The 24981-nt window shown below is 37.0% G+C and overlaps 1 protein-coding gene across 1 annotated transcript in view; it reads right to left on the reverse strand.

Annotated features, from left to right (window-relative positions):
- Positions 1–24451, reverse strand: part of ZPLD1 (zona pellucida like domain containing 1) — a 79754-nt gene extending 55303 nt beyond the window's left edge. Inside the window, exons 1-2 of the mRNA XM_007945765.2 lie at positions 24346–24451; positions 10323–10543 (exon numbers count right to left, since the gene is read on the reverse strand). Of these exons, the coding sequence (XP_007943956.1) occupies positions 10323–10543; positions 24346–24451 (327 nt within the window). The remainder of the gene's footprint in view (positions 1–10322; positions 10544–24345) is intronic.
- Positions 24452–24981: the final 530 nt, after the last annotated feature.

The following is a 24981-nucleotide window of genomic DNA, read 5'->3' on the forward strand; positions in this document are numbered from 1 at the left end:
GGGAGCAGGAGGCAGAGCTGGACCCCAAGGTTGAGAGGCTTTTACCCAGCCCCTAGAGCCTGGCACTTTGAACTTGGACTTAAAGCCTCCAAACTGTAAGACAATAAACTCCTGTTTGTTAAGGCCATTCCATTTGTGGTATATTCCTGTCAGACCAGCACTAGATAATCAGAAAAGCTATCAAATTAGAAATCAACAATAGGAAGATCAACAGAAAAAAAGCAAACAAATGAAAACTGAACAACACTCTCCTTAAGAAAGACGGTGTAATAGAATAAATAAAAAATGAACTGAAAAATTCCTTGAATCAAATGAGACTGAAAATACGACATATAAAAATCTATGGGACCCAGTAAAAGCAGTGATCAGAGGTCAATAAATAGCAATAAATGCACACATCAACAGAAAAGAAAGAGCCAAAATCAATGCTTTATCCCAACATCTCCAACAATTAGGAAAAGAACAGCAAGAAAAGCCTACAGTTACCAGAAGAAGGAAATAATAAAGATTTGCAAGAAATTAATGAAAAAAAATATATAAAGAGAATAGAGAAAATCAAGAATTTTTTTTTTTTTTTTTTTTGAAAGATTAGTAAATTTGACAAACCTCTGGCAAATTGAACAAAGGAAAAGAGGGAGAGAATACAAATAATATTAATAAGAAATGAATTGGATAACATAAACCGAAGCAACTAAAATATAAAGGACAATATCAGGATACTATGAAGAACTGTTACTGCAACAAACTTGCAAATCTAGAAGAAATAGACAGATTTCTAGAAACATACCACTTACCTAAACTAACACAGACTGATGTGGAAAAGTTGAACAGATCCATAACAAAAGAAGAAACCAAACAGAATTACCAACAAAAAAAAAGTCCTGGCCAAGATGATTTCACCAAAGAATTCTACCAAACATTCAGAGAAGAACTGACACCAATCCTACTCAATCTATTCCAGAACATAGAAGAGGATGGAATCCTCCCAAATTCATTTTATGAAGCAAGCATAACCTTGATACCCAAACCAGGCAAAGACATCATTCAAAAGGAAAACTACAGAACAATATCCCTCATGAATAGAGATGCAAAAATCTTCAACAAAATCCTAGCCAATAGACTACAACAACATATTCAAAAAGTAATTCATTATGACCAAGTGGGGTTCATATCAGGTATGCAAGGATGGTTCAACATTAGAAAAACAATCAACATCATCCATCACATAAATAATACAAAGGAAAAGAACTACAAGATCATATCAATTGATGCAAAAAAGGCATTTGATAAAATCCAACACCCATTCCTGATCAAAACTCTCAGCAAAATTGGAATAGAAGGGACATTCTTCAACATAATAAAGGGCATCTATGCAAAACCAACAGCCAACATTATTCTTAATGGAGAGAGACTGAAAGCATTCCCTTGCAAACAGGAACCAGACACAGATTCCTTCTATCACTACTTCTATTCAATATTGTATTGAAAGTCTTAGCATCCAAAATGGTTAGGAAGAAGTCAAACTATTCCTATTTTCTGATGATATGATCCTATACATAGAGACTCGGCAAAAAAAAAAGAAAAAGAAAAAAAAAGAACTACTGGAACTAATTGAAAGATACAGCATATTGGCAGGATACAAGATGGACATACTAAAATCACTTATATTCCTCTACACTAGCAAAGAGATTGCTGAAAAAGAAATAAGGAAATCAATACCATTTACAATAGCTACCAAAAAAATAAAATATTTGGGACTAAATCTTACCAGGAATACAAAAGACCTATACAAAGAAAACTACAAAATACTCCTTCAAGAAACTATAAGAGATCTACATAAATGGAAGAACATACCATGCTCATGGATAAGAAGATTGAACATTGTGAAAATGTTGTTTCCACCCAAAGAAATCTATACATTCAATGCAATCTCAATCCAGATCCCATCAATATTCCTTAAGGATATGGAAAAACCAATCACTAAAACTTTATAAGGAAAAGAAAGAGATCTCAGATAAGCAAAGCGCTATTGAAGAACAACAATGTAGGAGGTCTCATGCTCCCAGATCTCAAAACCTAGTATTATACAGCCACAGTAGTCAAAACTGCCTGGTCTTGATTCAATGACAGATACATAGACCAATGGAATAGATTTGAGAATCCAGAAATAGATCCATTGACCTATGGTCAGCTTATATCCAATAAATGGGGAGGGGATTGTCTGTTTAACCAATGGTGCTGGCAAAAGAGGATAGTCACTTGCAGGAAAATGAAACAAGATCTGTTCCACACACTATACACAAAAACTAACTCCAGATGGATCAAAGACTTAAATATGAATCCTAAAACTATAAAGTTCCTCAAGGAAAAACTAGAGGCAAATTTAGGGGCTTTAATATATGGAAGATGGGGCAATCTACTTTTGTAGTGATACTGCCTCAGAAACCCAAGGAGAGGTCGCTATGAGTCGGGTCTGACTCGACGGCACATAACAACAACAACAACAATATATGGCATGAATTGACTGTCAAGCATAACCCAAAATGCACAAACAGCAGAAGAGAAACTACATGAATGCCACCTTCTAAAAATTAAAATTTTATATGCTTTCAAAAACTTCTCCAAAAGAGTTAAAAAAAAAAAAGAATCACCGATTGGGAAAAAATATTTGGCAATGACTTTTCTGACAAGGGACTTCTCTCTAAAATTTATGGAAAACTCTTAACACCTCAACAACAAAAAGAGAAAAAATCCAATTAAAAATAGGCAGAAGACATGAATAGACACTTCAGTAAAGAAGATATTCAGATGGCCAACAAACACATGAAGTAATATTCACAATCATTAGCCATTAGAGAGATGCAAATCAAAACAATGAGATCCCATCTTGCCCCAGCACTAGTAGTAAAGTTCAACAAGACAGAAAGTAACAAATGCAAGCAAGGATGTGGAGATATTGGGACTCTCATACACTGCTGGTTGGGACTGTCAAATGACACAACCACTGTGGAAAGCAGTAGGGAGTTTCCTTAAAAAGTTGGAATTAGAAAAGCCATTTGACCCAGCCATTCCATTTGTAGGTATATATCCTAAAGAAATGAGAGCCAGGACAAGAACAGATATATGCACACCCATGTTCAATGTTGCACTATTTACAACAACAAAAAGATGGAAAGAACCTAAGTGCACAGAATGGATAATCAAATTATGGTACATATACCCAGTAGAACACTATGCAACCCTAAAGAATAACAAAGCATCTGCAAAACACCACATAAATATGGATGAACTTGGGGGAGATTTTGAGGGAAATAAGTCAATCACAAAAGGACAAATATTGTATCAGTCTGTTATTGTAAAAAGTCAAGGAAAAGTTTATACATGGAAGGAAATTTTCTTTGTTGGTTACCAGCGATGGGAGGAGAGGGGAAGGAACACTGTTAGATAGGTGGAGACAAATATCGATTTGGGTGAAGGGAAGGGTAATGTACCAAATGTGAGTGATCGACACTGTGAAATTGAGGAAGAGGAAGCCGTAGAGAGCTGCATGCAAGGTACAGACAACAAAGATGAACCTTTTAGCACATACAGTACTGCATTGTCAGTAATGACAAACATTGATATATGGGTGGATAGATGGGGATAGGCTGAATGATCAGGTATGTGTATGCAGGGGCGAGTGTGCCCAAGACCATGTATAGGGTTGGCAGACAATGTTTCTACAAGTGTATTTGTACATTCTGTAAGAATTCCCAGTTACATAGTAGAGTTGACAAGGGACAAGTTTGTAGTCACTTCTTGGCCACAGACAGCTACCCAGAGGAAGTAAGTAGTTGGATCTGTGGGCTCAGGATTGGTCTAACGTACTACATAAAATCATTGTTCCACATCCTACTTTGGTGAGTAGCGACAGGGATCTTAAAAGCTTGCAAGCAGTCATCTAAATGCAACAATGGGTCTTTCCTCAGCAAGAGCAAAGAAGAATGAAGAAAACCAAAGATGCATGGAAACAATTAGTCCAAGGGACTGGTATACCATGTGATCCTCAACCTATATGACTATGAGACCAGAAGAACTAGATGGTGCCTGGTTACCACTGTCAACCAGTGGATCTATGGAGGGGGATCTATGTAGGAGATCCTAGACAGAGTGGGAGAACAATGTGGAATAAAACTCAAAATCATTTAAAAAAAAAAAGGACCATGTTTGCTGGTCTGATTGAGTCTGGTGGAATACCTGAGACTATGGCCCCTAGCTGCCCTTCAGGTCTGGAATTGAACCCAGCTTCCAGCCAAACAAAAGACAGCCATATAAGCTGAACACTTACATTAGGTAGATAGACTCCTTGGAGAGATCAATCATGAGAGAATAGAAGGGCAGTATATGCACAGGAAGGAAAGCCAGGGCATCCAGGAGAGAGTGAGCAAGTGGCAGAGGGGTCCAGGTAAGGGGTGGGATCCAGGCCTCAATCCCCAAGCAGCAGGAAAAGTAGGGTGTGGGGAGGAAAGCCAGGGCATCCAGGACAGAGCTAGGAAGTGGCAGAGGGATCAAGGTAAGGGGAGGGACCCAGGCCCCAATCCCCAAGTGACAGGAAAAGTGGAAGGGAAAGGAGAGGAAAGCCAGGTCATCCAAGACAGAGCAAACAAATGGCAGGGATCCAGGTAAGGAGAGGTCTCAAACAACTAAGGGAGACAAACTTGTCTGTCTGTTTGTCATACTGTGGTGGCCTGTTGCTCTGACACTTGAAGCTGTGCCACCAGTGTCTCAAATGCCAGCAGGGTTGAACATGATGCACAGTTTTTTGGTGCAGCTTGTAGACTGAGACAGACTAGGAAGAAGAAAGAGGTCATCCACTTCTCAAAGAATTGGCCAGGGAAAAACTTATGAATAGCAAAGAAGTACTGTCTGTTACAATACTAGGCAACTATACAAATAGCCCAGAAACACTGTCTGATACAGTGTAGGAGGATGACCTTTAAAAGAAAGGTCAGAAAGCTTTCAAAATATGACTAGAAAAGAGTGGCATCATCAGAACAGAACCAACCTTACTGATATGAATATAGTAAACCTTTAGAGACCTCCATTTGCTGTCAGGACACAACTGAAATTGAGGAGAAAGAGCTGCAAACATCCAACAATAAGAACATGGAATGTATGAAGTGTGAATCTAAGAAAATTGAAAGTTGTCAAAAATGAAATGGAACGCATAAAGATTGATATCCTAGGCATTAGTGAGCTGAAATGGACTGGTTTTGAACATTTTGAATCAGACAACCATATGATCTACTATGCCAGGAATGAAAATTTGAAGAGGAATGTCATGGCATTCATCATCACAAAGGATGTTTCAAGATCTGTCCTGAAGTACAATGCTGTCAGTGATAAGATAATATCCATAGGTCTACAAGGAATACCAGTTAATACGGTTATTATTCAAAGTTATGCACCAACCACCAAAGCAAAAGATGAGGAAATTGAAGATTTTTATGGACTTCTGGAGTCTGAAATTGACCAATCGTGCAATCAAAATGTGTTAATTATGACTGGTGACTGGAATGCAAAAGTTGAAAACAAAGAAGAATCACAGGTAGTGAAAAATTTGGCCTTGCTGACAGAAATAATGTTGGAGATCATCTGATAGAATTTTGTGAGACCAACAACTTATTCACTGCAAATATCTTTTTTCAACAACACAAATGGTGGCTATGCACGTAGACTTCACCAGATGGAGTACACAGGAATCAGAGTGACTACATCTGTGGCAAGAGGTGGTAGAGTAGCTCAATATCTTGAGCCAAACTAGGCCAGGAGCTGATTGGAACAGACTATCAACTGCTCATATGAAAGTTCAACTTGAAGTTGAAGCCAATTAAAACAAGTCCACGAGAGCCAAAATATGATCTTGAATTTATCCCTCCTGAATTTAGAGACCATCTGAAGAACAGATTTGATGCACTGAACACCAATGGCTGAAAACCAGAAGAATTGTGGGATGACATCAAGCTCATCATCCATGAAGAAAGCAAAAAGCATTAAAAAGATTAGAAAAAAGGAAAAGACCAAAATGGATGACAGAATAGACTCTGAAACTTGCCCTTGAGTGGAGAGTAGCCAAAGCAAATGGAAGAAATGACAAGATAAAAGAGCTGAACAAAGGATTTCAAAGAGCAGCTAGAGCAGACAAAGCCAATTACTCTAATGAAATGTGCAAAGACCTGTAGTTAGAAAACTAAAAGGTAATATGATCCAGATTTCTCAAGCTGAAAGAACTGAAGAAAAAATTTAAGCTTTGAGTTCCCATATTGAAAGATTCTATGGGAAAAATATTGAACGATGCAGGAAACATCAAAAGAAGATGGAAGGAATACACAGAGTCACTGTACCAAAAAGAACTGGTCAATCTTCATCCATTTCAGGAGGTACCATATGATCAAGAACCAATGGTACTGAAGGAAGAAGTCAAAGCTGCACTGAAGAAATTGGTGAAGAATAAGGCACCAGGAATTGACGGAAAACCCATTGAGATGTTTCAACAAACAGATTCCCCACTTGAGGCACTCAGTTATGCCAAGAGATTTGGAAGACAGCTACCTGGACACCTGACTGGAAGAGATCTATATTTGTACTGATTTCAAAGAAAGGTGATACCACAGAATGTGGAAATTATTGAACAATATCATTAATATTGCATGCAAGTTAAACCTTACTGAAGATAGTTCGAGAATGGTTGCAGCAGTATATTGGCAGAGAATTTCCAGAGGTGCAAGCCAGATTCAGAAGAACGTGGAACAAGGGATATCATTGTGGATGGCAGATGGATCTTGGTTCAAAGCAGAGAATACCAGAAAGATGTTTACTTGTGTTTTATTGAGTATAAAAAAGCATTCGATTGTGTGGATCATAACAAATTGTAGCTAACATTGAGAAGAATGAGAATTTCAGAACACTTAATTGTACTCATGAGGAACCTGTACATAGACCAGGAGGCTGTCATTAGAACAGAACAAGGGGATACTGCATGGTTTAAAATCAAGAAAGGGGTGCATCAGGGTTGTGTCCTTTCACCATACTTATTCAATCTATATGTTGAGCAAATAATTAGAGAGGCTGAACTACATGAAGAAGAACATGGCATCAAGGCTGGAGGAAGAATCATTAACAACCTGCGATATGTTGATGACACAACTTTGCTTGCTGAAATTGAAGATGACTTGAAGCACTTATTGATGAGGATTGAAAGGTATTGTCTGCCGTACAGACTACACCTCAATTCAAAGAAAATGAAAATCCTTACAATTGGACCAACAAGCAGCATCATGATAAATGGAGAAAATATTGAAGTTGTCAAAGACTTCACATTGCTTGGTTCTAACAATTGATGCCAATGGAAGCAGCAGTCAAGAAGTCAGACGACATATAGCACTGGGCAAGTCAGCTGCAAAGGACCTCTTTCAAGTGCTGAGGAGCAAAGATGTCTCCTTGAGGACTAAGGTGCCCCTGACACAAGCCATGACATTTTCAATCACCTCATATGCATGTGAGAGCTGGACAATGAATAAGGAAGACCAAAGAAGGATTGATTCTTTTGAGTTGTAGTGCTGGTGAAGAATGTTGAAAGTTCTATGGACTGTTAAAAGAACTAACAAATCTGTCCTGAAGGAAGTGCAGCCGGAAAGCTCCTTGGAAGTGAAATGGCCAGACTTCATCTCACCTACTTTGGTCAAGTTATCAGAAGGGACCATTTTCTGGAGAAGGATGCCATGCTTGGTAAGGTGGAGGGTCGATAAAAGAGGGGAAGGCCCTCAACAAGATGGATTGACACAGTCGCTGCAGCAATGGGCTCAAGTACAGCAGTAATTGTGGAGCTGGTAAGGGACTGGGCAGTGTTTCATTCTGCTGTGCATAGGGTTGCTATGAGTCGAAGACGACTCGACGGCACCTAACAACAACCACAACAACATATACACATGGAGACACCTTGCTGGGTGGGGACAGAACTGCATAGAAGACACAAGGAAGAGATATCTATAGGGAGGAAGTGGGAAGAGAGCTGTTGCATGGGAAATTCCAGTCAATGTCATGAGACAAACTATATATGAACTGCTGTATAGAAAATGAATTTGCTCTGTTAACTTTCACTCAAATCACAATAAAATGTTTTTAAAAAAGAAATGGATGTAATACTGGCAGTACTCACTTGTCTATGCCAAGAAAATTGGAAGACAGATACCTGGCCAACCAACCAGAAGATATTTGTGCCCATTCCAAGGAAAGGTGACACAACAGGATGTGGACGTTATTGAACAATAGCATTAATATCTCATATGAATACAGTTTTGCTGATGATAATTTAAAGATCGTTGTAGCAGTACATCAACAGAGAACAGCCAGAAATTAAAGCCAAATTCAGAAGAGGATGTGGAATGAGGGATATCGTTGCTGATACCAAATGGATGTTGGCTGAAAGCAGAGAATATCAGAAAAATGTTTACCAGTGTTTTATTGACTATGCAAAGGCATTCATAACAAATTAAGGATAACATTGCAAAGAATAGGAATTACAAAACAGTTAATTGTGCTCATGTGGAACTTGTAGACCAAGAGGTAATCACTGGAATAGAAAAAGGGGATACTGTATCATTTAAAATCATAAAAGATGTGCATCAGAGTTGTATCCTTTCACCATACTTATTCAATCTGTATGCTAAGCAAATAATCTGAGAAGCTGGAATATATGAAGAAGAACAGGGAATCAGGAATGAAAGACAACTTGTTAACACCCTACAGTATGCAGAGGACACAATCTCACTTGTTGAAAGTGAAGATTTGAAGCACTTACTGATGAAGATCAAAGACTGCAGCCCTCAAGTATGGATTACACCTCCACAAAAAGAAAATGAAAATCCTCACAACTGGAACAATAAGCAACAATATGTACAATGGAGAAAAGATTGAAGCTATCAAGGATTTCATTTTACTTGTATCCACAGTCCATACTACGGACGTAGCAGTCATGAAGTCACATGATGTTGCATTGGATAAATATTCAACAAAAGACATTTTTGAAATGTTCAAAAGCAAAGATGTCACTCTGAGGATAAGGTGAACCTGACCCAAGCCATAGTATTTTCAGTCACCTCATATCCTTCCAATAGGCTGGACCACCAATAAGGAAGAGCAAAGATGAATTGATGCTTTTGATTTATGGTATTGGTGAAGAGTCTTGAATATACCATAGATGCCCAGAAGAACAAATTTATCTGGCTTGGAAGTACAGCCAGAATGCTCCTTAGAAGTAAGGTTGGAGTGACTTTGCCTCTCGTACTTTGGATATATTATCAGGAGGGACCAATCCCTGGAAAAGGACATTATGCTTGGTAAAGTAGAGGGTCGGTAAAAAAAAAAAAAAAAAGAAGTCCCTCAACAAGATGGATTGGTACGCTGGCTGCAACAATGGGCTCAAACATAGTAACAACTGTGAGGATGGTGCAGTATCACGCAGTGCTTCATTCTGTTATACATAGTGGCGATATAAGTTAGAAGTGACTCCATGGTGCCTAAAAACAACAACAGATAGTTTATTCTTTATGCAACTGTATTTTTTAGTGTTCAATGCATGAATAAGTAAATGAATGACATAGACAAGTGGTCCTTATCCTGAGTGGAAATGTTTGGAACAGTGTTTTCATCATCACAATGACTGGAAAGAGTGTGCTAGTGGGGTTCCGTGCATAAGACCGGGCATAATAAACATTTTGAAATGCAAAGGAAAGGCCCACACAATGAAGAATTTCACGTTAGAGATGCTGACAGCCTTCTTTTACAAAGCACTGATATGCATCACTCAACGGTAAACATGAAACCTAGATAATTCCAAATTTCCCATCCTTTCAGCTTTCTTTCTCGATGAAGTTACTAAAAAAAAGCAGTAGGACAAGTGGCTCACTGCCAAACTTACTGTACTAAACACTTTTTGTAATACCAGACACTTCCATAAAAAGCATGAATAGAATGGCTAATGATAAACCGTAGAGAAATAGCCATCAATATTACACAAAGTAATGATGCCTAGAGAGTAGCTCAGCCAATCTCCTACCAAGTATCAGGACCCTCAACCTCCCAGCTAGTATAAACAGAACCATTATTGGAAGATAGAATTATGTATTTGGTAGTGGAAGCCTCAAATCAGCAAGGTGTTTTGTTCAGTTTTATTGGAAAAATTTTTCCCTTAAAATAGATTGGTCTTCTGATTACTTCATGAAATGGAAGGGTTTTTTTAGTTATGACCTCAGACTTAGCACACAATTTCACACTAATCTTACCACTAAGTTGTTTCCACAGCCCTCCAAGGTGCTCAGATTGATGATGAAAATGACCACTGCAGGAAAGGTGTTGTTATTTATGAACCCCCTGCAGTGGGAATCCCCATGCCTTCCATTCAGTGCCAGATCTGTTTCCGAATAACCCGAGAAAAGTACGGTGCAAAAATTAATCTTCATTGTAATGGCCTGCACCCCACAGTAGACACTGATGTCTCTTTCAGCTGAAATAAAAATATATGAAAAACAAACGTAAGTCTCAAAAGCACAGAAGAAGGTATAAGAAAGATTTGAACATCCTTTTACTTATTCAACTCCTTGATGTGTTTAACTCATTTATGTATTTGAATACACCGTAGTCCAATGTGTATGTTATAAAGAAAAGTAGCTAGAAAAAATGGTCTTTGATTTAGTTATTTAGTAAGAGATTTTAAGTATCAAGATAATGCTTCATCTCTCTTTCCTAATGCCTGGTGTACAAGAGATGTGCATTAAATGTCAGTCTAGTGTTGTTAAGTGATTTGAGAATTAAATGGAAAAAAATCTGGTTACCAAGGAAATTCAGAGCTAGAGCAGCTGAGTTATCCTGATCACCTGTTAAGAGTAGTAAAACTTTCTACAAAGGATGCATTTTCCCAAGTGTAAGGAGGAAGCCTTTCAATTCTATCCTGTAGCAAATTGTTAAGCACTTTGGTATTTAGGTAACCCATCTTCCCCAGGATGTATAAACAAAAGCCACCCATCAGAATTCAATATTTTTTGCCTGTATTAAATCGCACTAGAGAGAAAGAGAATGAAAAAAAGTTGTACTGATATTACAAACAACAATGCATGACCTACTGTAAGAAAATGTTGCCAATAACCATGTCTCAATAAAGGAAATAAACTACACATGGAAATGCAAAGCACAATTTACACCATTCTCTATGATGTCATGCATGATCAATGATTACAATTCATTCCAGAACTGTAGAGACACACACATATTTTCATATCTCTATTTAATTATTTTTCTATATGTAATAAAGAAAATATATGGAAAAATTGGCTACTAAGTAATGCCCAAATTCTAGGACAAATCTGTTCTGGAACAAGTGCAGTTGCAAAGCTCCTTAGAAGTAGAAATGGCCAGACTTTGTCTCACCTACTTTGGATATGTTGTCAAAAGGGATGATTTCCTGGAGAAGGGTATTATGTTTGGTCAGTGAAAAACAGAAAGGCCCTCAACGAAATGAATTGATACAGCGGCTGCAACGATGGGCTCAAGTATAGCAAGGATTGTGAGGATAGCATGCGACCAGGCAGCACTTTGTTCTGTAGTGCATAGGGTCACTATGAGTCAGAGCCGAATTATCAGCACCTAACAACAACCATAACAAGAAATTCCCTAGCGGTGGAAGCATTTATTTTTATTGGTTTTAAAACCCTTTCCACTTTTCATGATTTTACCAATTAGATGATGAACATGAAATGAGTATCAGGTTTTCAAAATGAGGAAACAAACCAAAATTAATTAGGTTAATTGGAAAAATGACTGATTGTTCAAATAAAGAAAGCCAAACAAATAAAAGATATTTTGGTTAACTATAGGATGTCCACTTACCTCAATTACCTAAACAACATGTAAATGTTCTTTAAAATTGTTTGGCACAAAATTAATTTAATAAATGAATCCTAAATTATGGGTAGAAGTATTCAAGAGTTTATCTCTTTGCAGTATTTGTTTCTAATACTTTGTAAACAGTGAATCATATTTTGAGGATGTAAATAAAACAATATGGAAATTCCTCTGTTCAGTTATAATTTTAAACTCATTACAATTACCTATAAACAAAGATGGAAGATTTTTTCCACAGTCATAAGGACTGCCAGAAGGTTGGCAGTTCAAATCCACCAGCCACTCTGCGGATGGAAGACTGGGCAATTTACATCTGTAAAGTTTACTGCCTCAGAAACCCAACGGAGTTTGCTATGAGTCAGAATCTACTCAATGGCATTGAGTTTAGTTTGGTTTGCTTTAAGGCTTGTTGTTGTTGTTATGTGCCTTGGAGTCAGATCGACTCACAGCGACCCCCCCTTGGGTTTCCGAGGCAGTATCACTACGGAAGTAGATTGCCCAACCTTCCTTCCAAGGAGTGGCTAGTTATTATAAAAATTCTAAGTAATATTCCTATTGGTGGTAGAAAAATAAAATGAATGAATGATTGAGTACATTTTGCTGACATAGAAAATATAAAATACGATTTAAAATTGGGAGAAATTCTCTTAGTTTTCAATAACATTAACAGCTTAAATGCAATCAATGCTATCTCTTTTCTATCCCCCTTGCTCCCTATATTCATCTCACTAACCTTGTTTCTGTTCTTGAAAAGCATCAAACTGTGTGATAGAAGCCAGAATAGTGGTTATCTCTGGGATGGAATTGTCTGGAACAGGGGCATAGAGAAAATTTTGGGTGTGATAAAATGTTCTCTAATTCTGGGTTGTGGTTACATGAGTCTGTACGTGTGTTAAAATTTCTAGCTGTACCTATAAGATTGGTGTACTTTATTTCATTTAAATTAATCCTTAAAAAAGTCCTGTGAGTGTTACAAGAAAACATAATACAAGTTCATACACTCAGCCTTCTCTAAGTGCTAGTCCCTCTGTTAGGAATTCTTCTGCTCCTATTTTTTTCCCTGATAATGATTGCTACTCATCTTTCAGGTCTTAAATCCAACTGCAATTTTCCCAAAGACTTCCCTGATCTTAAATCTAAATTATGTAATTCTGTTTTGCGCTATTGTATTCCCATAGAATCATTATGTATCTGTGTGTCTATGTTCTCAATAAAATGAAGTCCAAGAAGACAGGAAGCTATTATATTCCCTGTTATGGATGGATTGTATCTCCCTAAAATGTATGTTGAAGTCCTAACCCCTGGACCCGCATATATAACCCTGTGTGGAATTAGGCACTTTCTTTTGTTATATTATTATAGTCATACTAGAGTAGGGTTGACTCTAAACTGAATCGCTTCTGAGTTACGAAAAGAGCTAAATAGACCCAGACATAAGCACACAGAGGAAAGACAGATTTACACAGAAGATGTATCTGCAATGTATCTAAATAAGCCCAGGAACACCAGGGATTGTCAGCAGCTACTAAAAGCTGAAAGAAACTAGAAAGCACCTTCTATGATCTACCTCCTGAATTCCTACTTCTAGCCTCCAGAACTGTGGGAAAACAACTTTCCATCCTAAAGCCATCCATCTCTGTTATTTTCTGTTGTGTAGCACTAACAAATTAAGATTCTCACCAATGTACTCCAGTGAGCATTTAATTAATTAATTGATCGATCACTTAATTCATAATCAGTGTAAATTGATGATTCAAAAGTAGTGGTCCTTCTTTTCAAAGAGCTCAGTCTTTTAGAGGAAATGAACACTTTAGGACATTAACATACTCCACATTGACAGAAAGATCATGCAGAGAGCTACGGGATGGTGTACAAAGTAAATCCAGCCTAGCTCAGCTGATTAGAAAAGGCTTCCTGGAGAAAACAGCAGTGAGTTGAGTTTTGAAGTATCAATAGGAGTTACCTACATAAAGGAGTGGAAAATTTACAGTAGAGAGGGGACAGCATGAAATATGTTCCAGGTGTGACATACATTCAGGCGATTTGGGAGCTGGATAGTTTTGTTTCTATTCTAATACGAAATGTGAAAGAGGAAATGGCAGAGAAAGAGACCAAGCAGCAGGCACTGGCAAAATCCCAGAAAACAGTAGTGTCTTCGAGATAATAAATATCTACTTGAATGTCAGATCACTACTAAAAAGTGCACTCAGAACACACTTTTAAGCTTAACGGAATAGATAATGGCTATCATTACATTACTTAGAAAATGATAAATATATCAAAGTGAATGTATAATCCCCTCACATAAACCAACTAAAAGCTTTAGCTTCTTCACCTTTGTTTGAGAGAATTAATTGATATTTGGATTATCTTATCAAATGGTAATGATAACCGTATCCAGATAGAGAGCTATCTTCTATTTTCTGCTATATAACTGAAGACCTGAAACCTCTTTAGGGAAACTGAATTCTTTACAAGTTGATCCCACTTGAAGATATGATAACAAAAGAAAGGTTTTTTGCAGTGTAAGAAAAGAGATCTGTTCAAATCCATCCTAACCCAGTTTTCAAAAGACTTTTCACCTCTCTCTCCTTCAGAAGAACACCTTTTTTTTCTGGTTATATATACTAAAAACATCCATTTGTGAGGCTTTGAGAGGCGGGAGTGCAAAAAAATGATACTTAAAGCTGCCAAAAGGCAATTTTTCCCAGAAGAATTTTTTTTCCCCCTAGAGTTACTGAATCATAGTTCCTCTCAGCAATTACATTTTTTGAGCCTTTTACTCTCAGCCCTGGACTGAATCGTGACATCCCTTTGAATGATAATCTACTCATTAAGGAGCTTTGGTGGTGCAGTAGTTAAAGCATACAGCTGCTAACCAAAGGCCAGTAGTTCAAACCCACAAGCAAATCCATGACAAAAAGATGAGGCTTTGAGACAGTTAGCTTCTGTAAAGATTACAGCTCTGGAAACCCTATGGGCAGTTCTACTCTCTCCTAAACTGTCGCTATGAGTCAGAAGCAACTCAATGGCAGTTGGTTTTGAGTTTTGTATAATACTCACGTATTACCCAAATGAGTACAAACTAACAACAAAAAAAAAAAAATCAAGGAATAAATTTTTTTCAATGTTTTATTGTTAAAAATACTGAGTATGTTTAAAATGGCAGGCCTGCTTATAGGGCTTGTATGCAGTTAAATTGTCAAATGGTAATAATGTTTTTTCCCTGATGTTTACCAAGCTAATCTTTGTTAATGGAATTTAAAAAACATAAAAATAAATACTCAATTGATTTCCTGGTAAAATAAAGAAATGCTCTATGCTCCTCTCACATGTCAGTCAGGCAACAGATTTGTCTGTCTCAGATTTTCTAAAATTACGCAAATTTTAAATATCCTGTCACACTGTTAGCCATAAAAATACGTCCATAGAATATGGTTACCATATAAATGGGAGAAAAGTGGAAATGATCCTATTTTATATATATTTATACAAATATTTTTATAAACTTTACTCCTAATAAAATTCTACTCCTAAAGCAATAAAAAAAAAAAAAGATAAAATCCTTAATTGTATCATTCCCTTTAGACACAATTACTGACAATATATTTTTAACATATCATTCACATATCTAATAAGTAAATAAATTTATTCTTTTTCTCAGCAACTCTGTACCTAACTTGCTTAAATCCAACAGCATCAAAGGGAAGCTAAAGATTCCTAGCTTTTGAAAAACTGGAGGATTTCCATCTCTTATTACTGTTATGATTGAGACCTACATTCCTTTTCACTAGTATCAAAATGTTTACATTATAATTACTCTAAAGAAAAATAAGGACAAAGACCAATGACAATGTTCACATAATTTGTACCCGCATATTCTGCAACACACACACACACACACACACACACACTCATACACAACATGCTGACACAGCAAAACTGGGCTGTAGGCTGGTAGTCAATACTACCATGCAGTGGTTCAAAATATTCCTTTCCCATTGAATTGTAAAAGCAAAAATCTGTCTGGAAAGCAGTTCTGTGGAAAGGTGTACAATTTTCTTTTTTTTTTTTAAGGGAGGTCCACAGAATAGAACATAAAAATTTAGTGCCATCAGTTTTGTACTACGCTAGAAGCTATTGAGAATCCCTGGATCATTCAAATGGCTAACATCTGCTAACAGAAAGACTTGGTGATCTACTTCTGAAAAATCAACATTGAAAACGCTGTAGAGCAGAGGTCTACTCTGCCATACATGGGTCACCATGTGTCAGAATCAACTTGATGGCAGCTGGGTAGTTGGTTTTTCAAAACTAAACTAAACATCATTTAATGTCAAAAAAACTATTAAAAAAAATTATTTTTTACCTATTATATGTGTCAGTCCTTCTACTAGACTCTGAAGATAAAAAGATTAAAATAGACTCCTTTACTTCAAAGGACTCGTAGTTGAGTAGAGAAGATAGAAAAAACAGAGAGTTACAATACTGTTTGATAATGATATAATAGAGGTTTATACAACCATGTGGTGGCATGGAGAGGTGGTGGAAGGGGATTGTTGGAAAGAAATTAAATGGAAATGCCAACTGGCTAAATTTTATAAGAGATTGATTAGATGATGGCATGAAGACAAGGGGTTGCCAAACTGATGTGCAGGTTTTTAGTTTAGTAACCGGGTGACTTTTTCCTGAGGTAAGGAATACAGGAAGGAGAAAGACAATGAGCTCAGTTTTTGAGAGGTTGAAGTACATATAGGAGAATCAAGTAGAAATATACTTCGGGGAGTTGAAATACGAATATAATATTTGAGACATAGAAAAGAAAAAGAAATATAACTTTGAGAAATATGCCAAATATTTTCTGGTGGTGTAATGCCTAAGGCATTTGACTGCTAACCAGAAGGCTGGCAGTTGAAACGCACCAGCCACTCCTCAGAAGGAAGGTTGGGCAATCTACTTCCATAGAGATGCCACCTCGGACACCCAAGGAGGGGTATGAGTCTGATCTGAATCGATGGTAGTGAGTTTATTTTATTTTATTTTTTAATATATAGTAAACAATAGTAATATATGAAATACTCATGAGAACATTCAGGTTAGAAGAGTAATAGACTGAGAACAGAAAATATCAAAGGTTTTCTTTGAGGAGAACTTGAAAATAATGTAATCATCCCCTGTATTCTCTCCCACTTCACTGTAATTGTCTATTATATCTATTATGTATCTTATATCTATTAACTGGTCTATTACATCACACACATTAGATCTGGCACTGTGTATTTGCTTTCCCACTAGATTGTGATTCATTGAGAACTCTGGGTTTTCCCAGTGTATCTAACAATGAACACTCCAAAAAGGCTTATTAAAATATGTTCAATTCAATTCTTTCACAAACAGCATGCTTTGCTTCTAACATTTTATTGTCAGGCTCCAAGATTTAGAAAGAATATGTGCACAGTTGAAATGCATTTATCTTTACTACTCATCCAAAACTCACATTTCCTAGTGATATTCTGCCAATTGCTAAGATGATTCCCCTCTGTTCACATAAAAGTTTAGATGAACATCATAATAAATGTCAGATACTAACTTCAAACTGAGAAAATGTAATCCATTAAATACTATTAAATTAATGGATTTTTGCTATTTGTTTAGGTATTTACCTTTTTAAATGCATTAATCTTGGTGACTAATTATCTTGACTCATTGTTAATAGCAAATTTTTAAAATAATTTTCCCTTAATAGTATAGTGATAGATTTGTTCAAGTCTATTGTCATTAGTAGCAACCAACTACATGATGGCCAGCTGGGGTTGGCATGAACACTGTGGTTACAAAACAATATAAAGCTAGCAAAATCACATGTGATTAGAACCTACCTTTCTTGAGTACCATGCTCTGACCAGAATTTCTCATACTTACTGTGCATGTGAGTCACCAGGGAATCTTGTTAAAATGTAAATTATGATTTAGTAGGCTTGGGTGGCTCCTGAGTTTCTATATTTCTAATAGCTTCCAGGTGACACTGATGTTGCGTTTTACAAATTGAGCTGCTTAGTCACAGCTATATATTTTGGCTGGGCATAAGCTGACACTAGGTGGAGTCCACCTGCTGGGGTAGCAGAGTTTCCAACTAGTTTGGTCCAGTTTGACCCCCTGCTGAAAACGAGCACTTCCACCCCAGATATACTGACTCAGAACCTGTATTTAACAAGGTCCCCAGGTGAGTCTTAGTGATCCCCATGTGATTATTCTGTATACATAAGAATCACCTGGGGATCTTGTGCGACATAGATTCTGAGTCAGCATATCTGGGGTGGCAGTGCACTTTCTCAGCAGGGGTTTGTAAGACTAATCCTCAGGATTCTGCTTCAGTGCTTTGGTGGCAACTACTGAAACAAAGTTGGGAAGAGGATCAGTTCTCTCTCCCTTGCACCTTTACCCCATTACACAAACCATATTGTTGTTGTTATGTGCCGTGGAGTCGGCCCCGACTTATAGCGACCCCTCCTTGGGTTTCCGAGGCAGTATCACTACGGAAGTAGGATTGCCCAAACTTCCTTCTGAGGAGTGGCTGGTGGGTTTGAACCGCCAGCCGTCTGGTTAGCAGGCAAGTGTCTTAGCCACTATGCTACCAGAGCTCCCATAGTAGTTTACTAACTGAAGGATCAGGAGAGGCTGGCTCAGAAGGCAGCTATCCCAAATGGACTAGTGTTTTCATAAGAAGCACTACCAGCAAAGGTAGTTCCTGGGGTGTTTTGTCCAGGAGTCCAGAAGATAAGCTCATGTATAGATTTTCTTGTGAACTTGATGAGATGCTGTCCTGGGGACTCTCTGAAACAATTGGGGAGCCATGGGGTGGAAGTGCAGTTCAATTCAGGCATTTGTGAATATGATTGCATCCATGGGCTGGGATGTGCATACTTAAAAGTAGCATTGATTTAAAACTAATAGTATAAATAAAAACCTATTCATTATTAAACAAGAAATCTTCCTATATGCTGAAGAATGCATTGTAGTGGCATAGAAATCTCATCCGGAAATAATTTAATTTCCTGGAATCCAATAAATATCCCAAAACCAATTTATACCATGTTAGCAGATTATAAGAGTAAATTATGTATCATTTCCACTTCTCTCTCTCTGCAAAAATGAGGATAGTAATATTTGGCACTACATAAGCTTTCAAATTGCTTAGAGAACAGATGCTATATATGTTGTTTTAGCTCATTTTTTAAAGTTATATTTCCTCTTAACAAGTTTTTTAAAAATGTTGAGCTTTGGGTATTAAAAATGCAAGAAGTCCTAAAGGAGTATTGATATTTCATCTACACAAAATACCAATGGCTGATAGAGAATCTAAAATGCTTAGGGAATTCAAATTTCCTCTATCTATTGAACAGGTTTCTTACCACCTTAGTTTTTCATCACAACATCTGTTTCTCGTTAGCAAACACAAGCTGTTGTTTCCAGTGCTGTAAGAAATTTATACTCAGTCTGATGCAAACTTTGCAGACTTATACTTGCACTTACTGCTCCACATTCTTTGGAGCCAAGAGAATTTGGTCATGTTTTTCAGGCAGAAAATTGCATATGGCTTTTACTTATACAAGCAGAAGAAGTGGAAAATTTATACAATTAGAAACTTAGTTACAAAAATAAAGAAGGGTATAGACCCTGAATTATTCAGTCTTTGAACTTGTGGACTAATTGCTCTCTTCTCCATTGCACATTATCTTTGTAGATTAATCAGAATGTGATCAGCAATTGCTGCCTGAATCAATTATTCTGCCTGGTCTGCTTTAGTAATTGCAGGCACAGGTGCAAAGTGGAAAGCAGACATCGTCTTAACGTGTTGGAGACCAAAGCACTACTATGCAGGTAGGAAAGTTGAAGAGTTTCTTATCTACATGGAGATCCAGAACCTATCTCCTGGAGTGATTATTCCATTATCCGTTCTTACTCTGTCTTTGGGCGTACAACAATGCAATGGTTAAAGCAAAGCCTAATAGAAGACTAGACAGTTTGTTATGCTTGACCAATCCATGAAGTCTCTCCATTAAATAGGTTACTTTCAATATATTTTTTCTAAACCAGTGTCCAATGAAATATTAATAAGCAGTACTGAAAAAAACATATATCCTTAGTTAAGCAGTTCGTAAAAAGGCTAAACAAATTGTCCTACCATATATAATTTTTCAGATCCTTTAACATGGTAATGTCCATTGTGATTCTCAATCTATACATCATTTTTTAAACAGTATTCAAAGTTAATTTGAAGGCATCATGGTTTGGTGGAAATAGTTCTAGTTTTATATCTCTGCCACTTGTTAGCTTTGTAACATTGCACAAAGGCTAATAGTTATTTAAAAAGTGATTTTAAAGTGGTTTGTTGTAAGGAATGAAAGAGTGAATTATGTGATATGCCTAGTGCTTAATACATGGAACCTATTGTTTTCTTTCTTCTAATTATTGTTAGCCTGTCATTGAGTTAGTTCCCAGCTTGCATTGACTCCATGCACAATGGAACAAAAAGTTGTTCAGTCCTGTGCCATCCTCATGACCAGTTACAGATTGGACTGTTGTGATCCACAGGGATTTCGTTGACTGATTTTTGCAACTAGATTACTAGGCTTTTCTTGGTAGTTTGTCTCAGTCTGGAAGCTCCCCTGAATCCTGTTCAGCATCACAGCAATGTACAAGCCTCCAATGAAGGAGGGATAGTGGCTGCACATGAGGTTCATTGACTGGAAATCAAAACAAGTCTGCTCCATGGAAGGGGAGAATTATTATACTATTGAACAATCCCTGCCCTCCATTCTTCTTTATCAGAGTTTCCTAACTACAATACAAAATGATAAGCTATGGCTTTTGTTCAATTTTGTTCAGTTTTCCCATGATTGGTTAGTTTACTATAAGACAATGTCAGGCCACTAAGTTTCTGATGCTATAAGCCTACATCTATCTTTGGTTGTGCCTTTTTCATTACAGTCTTCTTTAGAGGCCTGAAAGTTTTGCCTAAACTTCATAGAATACTTTAAAAAAAAAAAACCATTACCACTGGGTCAACGCCAATTCATAAAAGCAGGTAGTTTCAGAAAGTACCCATCAGTCACAGAGACCAAGTGCATTTGTTAGTCTATTTTGCTCTGTCTGGTCAAATAATTCTTTGATACTTTAAAAGTCAACTGTATCTTTGAATTTTATTCTGGGAAGAACGTAACTGTAATTTTGTTTGTTCCTGGCTCTGCCCCTCACCACTAGCATGGATAGCCAAGAGTTAACTACCTTTAAAATTAGAAGGCACTCCTTTAAATGTAAAATGGTAAAATGAATTATACCATGGTGGTTCCTTTAGTTCAAGAATAAATGCCATGGAAATTAAAGAAAATAGCTTTAATGTCATGAAACAGCAAAGGTCAGATAGGGCGAGATGATTACTCTCATCATTATTAACATTACTTTGCATTTAGATAGCCCGTCTCTTTGCTTGCCTAATTTTCATTCCATCCCTTTGCTTGGGATCTGAGCAGCTAGTGGAGCTCCTGATGACATCAAGGGTGATCCTAATGTAGAAGAGAAGTTGCAAGTCAAGAGGAGAGTAAGTAATTAACCTCTGTATTTTATTTGCTCGCTGTGGTCTTCTTTCTGCAAACACTCTGCAAAACTGGGATTATTTAAAAATAATGCCCACATATACTGAAAGCCTCACCCAAAACTTCTGCTTTATCTGGGCATTAAATTACAACAAAGTGTGTGTGTGTGTGTGTGTGTGTGTGTGTAGAAATGTATATATTTGGAAAGTGTGGATGTTTATTGTCTAAGAAAAATGGTACTAAAAATACTACCATGATCATGCTTTTAATTGGAATAATATTAAAAAAAAAAAAAAAAGCAGAACACACTATGTCAGTTGTTCTTAATGTAAATGTACTCATCTGTAGATTTATAAAAGTCAGATTCCTAACACCACATTCAGAGATTCTAAATGCTACATGTTTGAGGTAAAGCAGTGGAATCCATATTTCTAAAAAACCACCTATGTTCTTGATCACTGACATATTTCCTTTCCTCATTGCACCAATTAATTCTTTTTTCAATATCTCTAATATCTCAATATTTTCTCCTTATTTATGTATTCTCAGGCCCCTCTAGTCCAAAAAAATCTCTTTTCTCATTTCAGTTACTGGCTCTGTTTACTCCTCTCTTCCTTCATCACCAAAGTTACCTAAACAGTAGTCTATTGTCTTAGCTTTCATTTTCCTGTGCTCTACTCATTCCTCACTCGCTGCTCCAGATTCAACCCGCACATACCTATCTCCAGTTTTCTCTCTCTCCTCAGACTTAGGTCCATATTTCCTACTACTGAATAGAAGCCACTACTAAAAGTTCAAAAAACATCTCAAACTCATTACTTCCAAACCCCAATTTTTGTTCTAAAACATGTGTTTTATGTTTTTGTTGTCAGTTGATAGTATCACTATCCAGTTGTTCAAATTCAAAATATACTCTAGTCTTCTCTTTTCCTTGCCAAGAGGAATCAGTCAAGTTCTGCAGTGTCCACCACAAAAATACCTCTTAATAGTTGTCTCTTTCTATTGCTACCATTGAATGGCCTTCACATTTCCTTCTACTCCTATTTTCTTCTTCAATTCTCTTTCGCACTCCTCTCAATGTCTCCTTCCAACTATAAAATGTGACTATGTCATGCCCATGCTAAGAACGATCCAATGGCTCTCCATGGTCTCCATACAAGGTAAAGGCAAAATGGATATACAGGCAAAGAATAGCATGTTAAATGATACCTCAAAGTTATAGGCAGCCAAATCCAGAGTATCAGAATTCTACAAGACAAATGACTTAATGGCTTAAAGAGATAAGTCACATTTTTTTTAAAAGCAAGGGACCTAGGGGGAACTGTTGTAAACTAAAATAGACTGAAGAGGGTCAGAAAAAAAAAGAAGACCCTTAACAAGATGGAATGACACATTAGCAGCAATAATAAGCTCAAACAAAGCAATGATTGTGAGGGTGGTGTTTTGTTTTGTTCTGCTGTACATAGGGCACTATGAGTCAGGGCCAGCTCAACAGTTCCTACAAGAGACAAGTCAATAAATGCGACCAGTGGACATTTTAGAGGCAAATTGGCTGAGTCTTAGATGATATTAAGAAATTATTTATTTTTTCAGATGTGTACATAAAAGATAACCCAAACCCACTATTACCAAGTTGACTCCAACTCAGACCAACCTTATAGGACAGATTGGAACTGCCCCATAAGATTTTCAAGGCTGTAAATCTTTATGAAAGCAGACTGCCTCATCTTTCTTCTGTGGAAGAGCTGGGGGGTTTAAACCACCAATCTCTTAGTTAGTAGCCAAATGCTTTAACCAATGCATTACTAGCTCTTCTTTCCGTAACTTTAGCTACTACAAAATAGTTGACACTTAAGTAAAATGGTGAGTTTCTTCTCATTGAGTGCAGATTTTAGGTACCTGTGCAAGATGTTCATTGATATGGCCAATATCTGTCACAATATTGGTAGGCAATTAACTTCTGTGAAATTCGTTGTGAGGCTGGCCTATATACTTTGGTAGTGACCAAAATTTCATTGCAATTATGTTTACTAAGTATTGCAAGGGAACTCTGGTAGTGTAGTGCCTAAGGCACTTGACTGCTAACCAGAAGGCTTGCGGTTCAAACCCACCAGCCATTTCTTGGAAGGAAGGTTGGGCAATCTACTTCCGTAGTGATATTGCCTTGGAAACCCAAGGAGGGGTTGCTATGAGTCAGGTCTCACTCCACGGCACATAATAACAACAACAAGAAGTATTAATAATACTTCACAATTATTTTCTTAAGTATTATTCTTAAATCTATTAGGATAAAAAAATAGCTTTAAAAGTCCAAATTAACTTTCTTTAAAAAGAGGAATGAATTAGGCAAATTTTGGAAGAAATTAAGCTTTACCAATTTTGCCGCCCACTAGCCAATATTTTTTTTTCAAATCTGTGAGAGACCATTATAATATTGACTATGATGAATACTTTGTATGTTAATGTGAATATATATTGCAACTCCAGAAAAATGTCTTTTGTCATTTGCCAAATGACAATATGCATTTAAGGCAGTGATGTTGTTGTTGTTGTTATTTGCCATTGAGTCGGACGGACTCATAGCGACCCCTCCTTGGGTTTCCGAGGCAGTATCCTACGGAAGTAGATTGCCCAACCTTCCTTCTGAGGAATGGCTGGTGGGTTTGAACCGCAGCCAGCCTTCTGGTTAGCAGTCAAGTGCTTTAGGCACTATGCTACCAGAGCTCTTTCTGTACATATTTAAATTATTTATTTTTCAAACATAATTACTGTTTTCAGAAGTAATTACAGAAAATATTAGGTTCGTACTTACCAGGAAACCTACTGTGGAGGTTGGCATCACAATTGTAACTATTGAACTGTGCAGACCCTGGAAGCACTCTAATTGTTAGAAGCAGCAGCAACCATATCCGTTCCATTGCAAAACCTAGAAAAGAGTTATTTATCATGCGGACATCACCATCCTTCACTCCTAGGTACCGGGAAGACTGAAGCTGATCTCAATTCATTATTGGATATGCAGTTTACACAGATGCAAAGTTCTTTAAAGGCCTGAGAATTACCAGAAATAATGATCAGTGATGAAGGCAGAGATTTTGGTTACAATTTTCAATATTCTTTTCACCCTTTGGTTTCAGTTTGCTAAGGATGACAAAGCCAGGCTTTTGTAGAGCTAAAGTATAAATCATAGATAAAATTTAGAAAATAAAAATTCTCTGTCATAAATAGAAAGAATTCATACCAAGTATCTGATGGATTAGAAAGGCATAGCTATGTAGACCAGGACTTTGAATCTGTTTATTGCAGTTTGTCCCCCTGCTGAGAATTTGCCTTTCCTCTCCAGATATACTGAATCAGAATTTACCTTTTAACCAACCCCCAGGTGATTCTTATTTATACCTTACGTACACATTATGTATACATAAGAATCATGTGGATATTGGGTTAA

The sequence above is a fragment of the Orycteropus afer genome, unplaced genomic scaffold (genome assembly GCF_000298275.1).
Source record: "Orycteropus afer afer isolate SDZICR_OR568_19922 unplaced genomic scaffold, OryAfe1.0 scaffold00143, whole genome shotgun sequence".
In the NCBI taxonomy this organism is placed as follows: Eukaryota; Metazoa; Chordata; class Mammalia; order Tubulidentata; family Orycteropodidae; genus Orycteropus; species Orycteropus afer.